Below are 10,420 nucleotides of genomic sequence, written 5' to 3'. Positions count from 1 at the left end.
CTATCTATCTATCTATCTATCTATCTATCTATCTATCTATCTATCTAATTATGAGTTTCTTTCTGTGTTTATATCTGTAACTAAAAATTACATAAGAATTTGAGAAATGGAAGAACACAGGAGAAGCCCAAAGGAGGAGAGGCAGACAAGAAAATGATGTAAATATAATTTATGTGACTTTTTTAAAATTGAAGAGATAAAGATAAAAAGGAGGGTATAGACTTTAAAAAAGGTAGCATGCGTTACTCACTAGACAGTGTACTTTTTTCACTGTTAGGCTTGAATCTGCTGATACTTTAAAGGCCCTAAGTCTGGATTTTCTTTCCTTCTTGCCTTCTAGAACATGCAGTCTCTTTCCCATTTTCTGCACTTGCCAACTATTTTGTAGCTAGTCCTTGTTGGTCTAGGCCTTAATGCTAGAGTTCTTCAAGACTCAGTTTGCGGTCTTTATGTCATTTCTGAAATACTCAAGTGTTGGTACACACATTAAATGAAAATGAAGACTATAGAAAGATTCTTTGAGATAAGAAACTCATTTGTTTCGCTTTGAATTTCCTCTTCCTCTTTCTCTCACGATATTAGATCCCATTTAAGCTGAGGAAGCGCCAGGGTTTTATGTAATTTGTGTGGCTTACAAAATAGGATGGAAAATGTATCCAGGAAAATATGTACAACTGGAAGCCAGGCTGCCAGTAACTTCCATCAGCAGGTCAGGGGTCAAGTGGGCCAAGTGGAAGTGGTGTACAATTTTGTTTTCCAGTGGTCCAGAGAATCTAAAGTCTGTGGGTTTAGTTAGGAAAAAAAGAAAAGAAAATAAGAGGACCAGAGTTTAAAAAAAATGAATGGCTAAAATTATTCATTAATTTTATTAATTAATCCATACCTTTGTTTTGCTTCCCATACAGTGAATCTTGCCTTTAAAAAAACAAACAAATAAACAAAATACCTAACACCACAACAAATCAATTTAAAAGTGTGTGTTTTCAGGATTGACTGTGTGGTATTAGATAAATATTCTTTCCTGGGAATGACTATTTCTCCCACTCAGTATTTTTTAGCTTATTGTAATTCTTTGTTTAGGGTTGAGAGCTCATGGGCTTTCCTTATCCCCTTAGGCATGTCCATTATTATTGTCCTTATTCAGCTCAGTTTCAGCAGTAATGTTGGTGAAACTTTATGGATGTAGCTTCTCTAGTTGTTAGGAGACACAGTTTCATAAGAAATTCTAGATCTTACAATCTTTCTGCCTTCTTCCCCACAACATTCCCTGAGCTTTAGATGTAGAATTTGCTTTGTAAATAATGTTATGCAAACTGAGTAGGTTGTATTTAGGTATATACATGTTTACATGTCCATTTAACAACAATTAATGCAAAAAGAGGCCATGAATTTGAAAGGGAGCAAGAAAGGTTATATGGGAGGGTTTAGAGGGGAAAAAAAAAAACCGAGGGGCAAAAATAATGTAAATACAATATGATCTCAAAATAACAACAAATAATTAAAAACAAAAGCAAAAATTGTGTGGATAAAGTACAAATTAATTGTATAATAATACAAATAAGAAAAAAATCAGGAGAAAAAGTCGAACTACTTAGTCCTATTATTTTTATACATTAATAATACTGAAAATTAGCTAAAATGATTTGCTTTTCATGATGTCTTATCTATTCCTTTGATTAATTTATTTATTTCAATTTGTTTTATATTTATCCATTTCCTCATTCATAATATTAACAATTATGTACGTACATACATATGTTATATACATATCTGTATATATGTATTTTTGTTATAACATAATTATGCAATTTAGGGAAGTAAGCTGTGTTCCTTTAAGCAAAAATTGAATGCGCAATTCCAGGAGTATTTCCGGTGACATACTACTAGCCTTTTCCGCACTTTCCGGGAGCTGTCCTGTTCATAGGCATGCTAACAAACATGCTATGACATATTGAAGTGACCCATTAACAGAGCATTTTCTTTCAAAACCTCATCGATAACTAAATGAAACCATTACTTCCTATCCCACAAACACAAAGCCTGTTAGAATTAATAAGGTACATGTAAACTGAATACATTCGTAGGAGAAAATTGCTAGAATTCATTTTAAATTGAAATGATGGAAATTTCACTATAAAATGTTTATAAAATTTAGTTTTCCTAAATGTAAAAATAATATACCTTCTTTATCAGAAATTTAGAAGGTTAACATTAATAAAAATCCCCTGTCCTCTAATAAAAACTTTTTTTTTCTATACTTGACCATTATACAGAGCCTAACAGTAATAAAATTTTTTACTGCCACTGGAAACTTACATAGTAAAAATACTTCAACAAGCTACTTTCATTACTGAACAATTTAAATGAAAATGTATTTGCATATATAAAAATAAAAGCATTTAGTATTCATTAATTACTTCACTTTTATATATTCCACAAATTACACCAAAACATTCAAAATTATAGCATGTATCAAGTTACAGTTTACATTAATATGGCAGAGAATAGCTTACACAGTTTGGAAAGTTCTGGTTAGTAAAATAGCAATCATTTCTGCAATGTATCAGTTTCTTTAATAAATCTTATTCTTAAGATCTCATTTTGCAAATGGAAGTACAAATTTTAAATTTTAGATTATCTAAAGTCTTCCCTAGTATATTTTTCTTTAAATTTACATGGTAAGTTATTTTTTGTGATGCCAGTTATTTTCCTGGTCTGTAAATAATTTTACTTATTCAAATAATTCTTATTATTTTTGCTGAGGGATTATCAAATATAGTAGGCCATTTAAAGCAAAATAAGTTAAATTTTTGGCAGCAAGATCAATGCCTTTAGCACCATAGGAAGCAGATGTGAAGGTCAGCTGTGCCTGCCTGTAGTCCATTTGCTACTTCACATCTGCTTTAAAAACAGTGTCCTGGGCAACGTTTAGCTCACAGAAGGCTTTCCAAAGAAGCAAGCCCTCAGCAGAAACCCACCCTTCTTCTGTGTGTCTGGGAGTCACAAGCTTAAGAGTTCCTTACCATTCTGCTGACAGTCTCTCTCTTGACAGACACTCATCCAGGAGCTGGAGACAACTTCTGACCCCGTGCTGCCTTGCTAGACATGGCCAGTACAGTCTGATTTGCATATCATGCAGCCAAGATTAATAATTCAAAAGGCAGTGGTAATTTATTCAGATGAATCTCCAAGTCATTCAGAGGAACTCTTGAAGAGTGGAGACATTCAACAGATGACTCATTTTACAGAAAATGATTTAACAAAGGCATTTGAGAACACTGTAAATGAAATTGTTGTATACTCTCCCCAAATAGAAAAAAAAAAATAAAAAAAGCATTCTTTCTCTCCGTGGGTACAGGCACATTTAGATGATAAGAAATAGCAAACATATTGTGTTTAATATATAGTTGAATTCACTTTTTCTTACTTTTTCTTTGTTTTCTACACTTTTTTGGTGACTTGTATATTAAGCATACAACAACTGAACTACTTCATAGAAACCCTGAGGAAACTATAAAATGAATCCTTGGAAGACAGTCTGAACATAAACCCTGCCACAGTGTTATGCTGAAAGGCGGCTAGAATTTTAGATAATATCCATTTTATTTTTTGTGATTAAGTTCAGTAGACATAAAAAAGGGACATCAGGTGCCCAGGGATTAAGGAGAGAAGTACCATCTAAGGTGATGATCTCAAGAGAGAGCAGTAGACTTTGCCAGTCAGTGTTCTGAACAACACCCTGAAGAGCAGACCGACTATTTCAGACAGGAAACACACCTGGCCCTTTCTCAGGGCTACCTCAGTTTTATATTCAAGCAAACACCCGGGTTGCTGGGACCGAAGCATAGGGATTATACTGAGGACATAGATGATATGGTCTGAGAATAATCACAGGCAATTTCTGTTTACAGAGGAAGAAGGCTAGAGATTACTTTTGGGTATAGTTTTCAGAGAGAGAGAATGGAGTAGCCAGGAAGGCTGGTTCATTTCAGACATCTCATCCATGGACTCCTCCAAGCTAAAGGTCACAGGAGAGTATTTCATAAGTTTTGGCCACCAGTATGAGGGCACAACGTGAGTCCGTCTTTGTGGGTACCCGGAGTTGCCCAGAACTTCCTCTTTCTGAGCCCTACTTCCTGATAGCCAAAATGTGGTCTATACTTCTCTTTTTTTCTCACAGGACTGCAACCTGTTAACTGGGACTTTCTCCCAAGTGGCCCACTGCCTCAGGATCCCTCCACTAACAACAGGGCAGACATAATAAACAGACTGGGCACGGCTGAACTTCCCATACCATGAAACCTTATTCAGGGTTACAAAGCACAGCGAACAACACTCTGTTGAGCTGGGCAGTTGTCACTGTCACGCTGCTGGGCCACCTCACAGACCCAGGTCATAGGCTCTGCATTCCTGATTCAACATAGTGTGGCCACATTCCTATTCTAAATTCTTACCCATTTTATAACAAATATTTCCCTTGTACCAGATCCGAAAATTAGGTTGTCACTTCTGCCTGGAAGAGCACATATCTCTCAAGAAATGATTTCTCTTCAGAATATAATATTTCATTGGGCAAAACGTCTGGGTTTTGCTTCCTTTGTTTGCAGAAACAATGCAATTCATCGACGCTCCCCATAGATTCATTTCCAGTTTTCTTTTACTCTGTAAAGTAGGGACACTTGTCACAATACCAAGGACCATATATGTCTATATAGAAGTGTGTATATTATACTGAAGACTGGGGTTAGCTCAGCTCTGTTGACTACTACAGTATGGGGCACTTGCTTGCTAAAGATTATTACAGAACATTTCAATAAAACAAACTTTCTTCTGCATGATAACTTTGATTTAATGCTGTTGATTTCAGCACAAGAACACTGAAACATCCAGTTAAACCAGCACCATTTGTTTAAGATGCTGTCTTTTTTCCATTGAATGGTTTTAGCATATTTGTCAAAAATCAGGTGTCCATAAATGTGTGGATTTATGTTAGGGTCTTCGATTCCATTGATCCACCATTCTGTTTCTATGCCAGTACCATGCATTTTTTAGTATTGTTGCTCTATAGTACAGCTTGAGAGCAGAAATGGAGATACCTCCTGAGGATTTTTTACTGTAGAGAATTGTTTTAGCAATTCTGGGTTTCTTGTTGTTCCATATGAAGGTGAGAATTTTTCTTTCAAGGTCTGTAAAGAATTGTGTTGGTAATTTGATGGGAATTGCATTGAATCTGTAGATTGCCTTTGGTAAGATGAGCATTTTTACTATGTTAATCCTGCCAAGCCATGAGCATGGGAGATCTTTCCATCTTCTCATATCTTCTTCTAATTCTTTCTTCAGAGACTTGAAATTTTTTTTCATACAAGTCTTTGACTTGCTTGGTTAGGGTTACACCAAGGTACTTTATGTCATTTGTGGCTATTGTGAAGGTTGTTGTTTCCTTAATTTCTTTCTCAGCCCATTTGTCTTTTATATACAGGAGGGCTACTGATTTTTTTGAGTTAATTTTGTATCCAGCCACTTTGCTGAAGGTGTTAGTCAGCTGTAGGAGTTCTCTGGTAGAATATTTACAGTCACTCAGGTATACCATCATATCATCTGCAAATAGTGATAATTTGACTTCTTCCTTTCCAATTTTTATCCTCTTGATCTCCATCAATTGTCTTATTGTTCTAGCAAGGACTTTAAGAACAATGTTAAAGCAATATGGAGAGAGTGGACAGCCTTGCCTTGTTCCTGATTTCAGTGAGAATGATTTAAATTTCTTTCCTTTGAGTTTGATATTGGCTATAGGCTTGCTGTATATTGCCTTTACTATGTTCAGGTATGTGCCTTGTATCCGTGATCTCTCCAAAACTTTAAACATGAATGGATGTTGGATTTTGGCAAATGTTTTTTCAGCATCTAAGGAGATGATCATGTGGTTTTTCTCCTTCAGTTTGTTTATGTGGTGGATCACATTGATGGATTTCCGTATATTGAACCACTCCTGCATGCCTGGGATGAAGCCTGCTTGGTCATATTGGATGATATCTTTGATGTGTTCATGGATTCAGATGTCTACATTTAGAAAAATGGAAAAAGATCCATAGTTATCTCCCTGCACAAAACTAAAGTCCAAGTGGATCAAAGACCTCAACATAAAACCAGACACACTAAACCGCTTAGAAGAAAAAGTGGGGAAGAGCCTTGAACTCATTGGCACAGGAGACAACTTCTTCAACAGAACACAAACAGTGCAGGCTTTAAGACCAACAATCAATAAATGGGACCTCATGAAACTGAAAAGCTTCTGTAAAGCAAAGGACACTGTCGTCAGAACAAAATGACAGCCTACCGATTGGGAACGGATCTTCACCAACCATGTATCTGACAGAGGACTAATATCCAGTATATATAAAGAAATAAAGAAGTTAAACAGCAAAAAATTAAGTAATCCAATTAAAAATGGAATACAGAGCTAAACAGAGAATTCTAGTAGAGGAATATTGAATGGCAGAGAAACACGTAAAGAAATGCTCAACCTCATTAACCATCAGGGAAACGCAAATCAAGATGACCTTAAGATTTCATCTTACACCCATTAGAATGGCTAAGATCAAAAACTCAAGACACAACACATGCTGGAGAGGTTGTGGAGAAAGGAGAACCCTCCTCCACTGCTGGTGGGAATGTAAGCTTGTACAATCACTCTGGAAAGCAATCTGGCACTTTCTCCGACAACTAGGACTAGCACTTCCTCAAGATCCAGCTATACCACTCCTAGGCATATACTCAAAATTTGCTCAAGTATACAATAAGAACATTTGCTCAACCCTGTTTGTAGCAGCCTTATTTTTAATAGGCAGAAGCTGGAAACAGCCCAGATACCCCTCAGTGGAGGAATGGATGCACAAATTGTGGTATAACTACACAATGGAATATTACTCAGCAATGAAAAACAGGAAAATCATGAAATTTGCAGGTAAATGGTGGGATCTGGAAAAGATCATCCTGCATGAGCTATCCCAGAAGCAGAAAGATGCACATGGTATATACTCACCCAGATAGACATATAATATAGGATAAACCTACTAAAATCTGTACACCTAAAGAAACTAACCAAGAGGGAGGACTCTTGCTAAAATGCTCAATTCCTATCCAGAAAGGCAAAAAGGCTGGACATCAGAAGAAGGAGAAAAGAGGGGACAAGTCAGGAGCCTGACATAGAGGACCTCTGAACAGCTCTGCCCTGCAGACTATCAATGCACATGCTGAGATTTATGGGCCACCTTTGGGCAGAGTGCAGGGAATCTTAGGAAACAAGTGGGACACAGTAAGATCTGGAGAGAACAGGAACTCCACAAGGAGAGCAACAGAACCAAAAAATCTGAGCAGAGGGGTCTTTCCTGAGACTGATACTCCAACCAAGGACTATGCATGGAGATAACCTAAGACCCCTACACAGATGTAGCCCATGGCAGCTCAGTATCCAAGTGGGTTCCATTGTAATAGGAACAGGGAGTGTCTCTCACATGAACTGATTGGTCTGCTCTTTAATCACCTTCCCCTGCTGGGGGAGCAGCCTTACCAGGCCACAGAAGACAATGCAGCCACTCCTAAGGAGACCTAATTGACTAGGATCAGAAGGAAGGAAAAGAAGTCCTCCCCTATCAGTGGACTTGGGAAGGGGCATGCATGCAGAGGGTGGAGGAAGGGAGGGATTGGGACAGGAGAAGGGAGGAAACCACAGGGGGGATACAAAGTGAATAAAGTGTAATTAATAAAGAATTAAAAAAAATCACTGTAAAATGGTAGCAATAAAACGACATTTGGTCCTCCTCCCCTTTCTTAACAGTTGACTGGGGGAGGGGTATAGGTGGGAAACAGGAAGGGTGGGGAGCCTTGGGAAGGGAGGAGGGAGGGAGCTACAGGGGGATACAGAGTGAATTAACTGTAATTAGTAAAAATAAAAATAAATTTAAAAAAAAAGAACACTAAAACAACCTCCCAAAACCCAGCAAGGTAGAAAGATCACTGAATTTTTGTACTAAATTTGCATTTTACTAGCTGTGTGATCTGTGAAACATACTTGCCTGAGTCGATTTCCTTGTTCAGAATTGTCCAGTGACCATCCCATAAATCTCCCAAACTTCTCACTCCAGAGTAAAATGTTATTTGAAAGTCCAAAGAGTAGGCCATGCAAGAGACGTGCATGGAAAATCAGATTCACTCAGCAGGAAATTCAAGAAAGGAACAGACAGAAGAGAGACAAAATGCCAGTTCACCCCAACACAATGAATGCTTCTCAGTGTCTACTCTGACCTTTAGGGAATTCATTCCATGTACCAATCCCTTTATAGTCACAAGAACGTGGTACTGAGCAAACTATCGGTGCCCTAATTTTTAGCTGAAAAAACTGGCTCAACAAACCTCACATGCATTGCCCATGTCACACAGATGATTAAGGACTAAGCCTGAACTTTGGGTTTCTTCTTTTCTCTTCAACCTAATCTGGCTTTATTCTGCCTCTCATAGGAAAACAAACAAAAACAAACAAACAAACAACAAAACAAAACAAAAAACAAAAACCAAAACCTGCTAAGTCAAAATGTGAAATCAGCACTAAAATCTGTACACCTAAAGAAGCTAACCAAGAAGGTAGACTCTGGGTAAGATGGTCAACTCTCACTCAGAAAGACAAATGGGATGGACATTGGAAGAGGGAGAAAACAGGGAACAGGACAGGAGCTTACCACAGAGGGCCTTTGAAAGGCTCTACCCAGCAGAGTATCAAATCAGATGCTGAGACTCACAACCAAACTTTGGGCAGAGTGCAGGCAATCTTAGGAAAGAAGGGGAAGATAGTAAGACCTGGAGAAGACAGGAGCTCCACAAGGAGAGCAGCAGAACCAAAAAATTTGGGCACAGGAGTCCTTTCTGAGACGGATACTCCCACCAAAGACCATACATGGATATAACCTAGACCCTCTGCTCAGATGTAGCCCATGGCAGCACAGTATCCAAGTGGATACCCTAGCAAGGGGAACAGGGACTGTCTCTGACATGAACTCAGTGGCTGGCTCTCTGTTCACCTCCCCTTGATGAGGGAGCAGCCTTATCAGACCACAGAAGAAGACAATGTAGCCAGTCCTGATAAGACCTGATAAGCTAAGGTCAGATGGAAGGAGGGAGGTCCTCTCCTCCCTGTCAGTGAACTTGGAGAGGGGCATGGGGGGAGATGAGGAAAGGAGGGTGGGTTTGGGAGGGAATTAGGAAGGGGGCTACAGCTGGGATACAAAGTGAATAAACTGTAATTAATACAAAAAATAAAAATTTAATAAAAAATTAAATTTAGCATAATAATAAAGTCAACAGTTGTTTACAAAATTTTTTATCAAATTTAATTTAATTAGATGTTCTCCCTAAAAACCAGAACATTTTACATAAACAAGAGGCAAAGATAAAACATTGAAGTGTTTATGGGAAGGTCCTATTAGCAAGGACTCTGGGCATGCTTACAAGATACATTCTTTCGTTACAAAAACAGTCTGTGTAGAAAGGCAGCTAACATAAGGGTCACACTTATTTTCACTGAATCATAAGCCAGGAAAAGGGAAGAAAATTATTCATACAAATCTTTTTTTCTAAATCCTTAAAGGGAAATATTCATAACAACTCCAAAGTGTTCAATCAAGCTAAGAATTTGAAGAACTGGAAGATGGTTCTTTTATCACTGGTTTTGTAGAAATTGGGAAATACAGTAGAGGATGGTGTGGGGTACTTCTACAATCTTCCAATTTCCTGATACTAAACCTGTTCTATTATCTCATATTCAATGTAGTGCTCCAGGGATCTTTATCAATTAAATACAACTCTGTCAGTATGTATCAAATGAAACATTTTTTTGAAACTGTAGTAACAAAGAGAAGAAGAGGAAGAAGAGAAAAAAAGAGGATGAAGAATAAGCAGGATTAGGAAGAGGAGGGGAGGAAGAGAAAAAGAAGAAGAACTTGATTTTCACTTTCACTGCTGGTAAATCTGGATAAAATTGAACCACTGACTGTGGCTTTTATCATGTCTAAAATTTTGTTTAAAAATTCACAAAATATCAGGGTCTAAAAAATGAATGACTGGCTTAATGTTCACTAATTGTTTTTAGCATAACCTTTATACTCTTCCTCTAGGCTTACAGGGTCACACGTTAAAGGAATCCAGGGCATTGATATGGGCCTGATTTAAAAATGCTACATACAGTTAATTTTGCGGTATTTATAATTTGTGACTAATGAAAGAACCATGGTATTTTCTGTTGGTTACACGAACTATTTTTTAAATGGTGAGAAGAATCATGCACACACAGAAAAGCAGGAACTTTCCTATCAGATATTTTGTAGAAAAGAGAAGATAGGGGAGAGGGTTCTAACATATTCAGCCACTT

The 10,420-nt window shown here is 37.6% G+C and overlaps 1 protein-coding gene across 1 annotated transcript in view; it reads right to left on the bottom strand.

The window, feature by feature from the left end:
* Sucnr1 (succinate receptor 1) overlaps window positions 1-3,089 on the bottom strand; it is a 10,016-nt gene extending 6,927 nt beyond the window's left edge. Inside the window, exon 1 of the mRNA XM_055596851.1 lies at window positions 3,024-3,089. Coding sequence (XP_055452826.1) covers window positions 3,024-3,026 — 3 coding nt within the window. The 5' untranslated portion in view covers window positions 3,027-3,089. The remainder of the gene's footprint in view (window positions 1-3,023) is intronic.
* Window positions 3,090-10,420: the final 7,331 nt, after the last annotated feature.

The sequence above is a fragment of the Psammomys obesus genome, unplaced genomic scaffold, assembly GCF_907164565.1.
Source record: "Psammomys obesus unplaced genomic scaffold, mPsaObe1.curated_primary_1811, whole genome shotgun sequence".
NCBI classification, from domain to species: Eukaryota; Metazoa; Chordata; class Mammalia; order Rodentia; family Muridae; genus Psammomys; species Psammomys obesus.
This window is presented reverse-complemented; position numbering and strand designations above follow the sequence as displayed.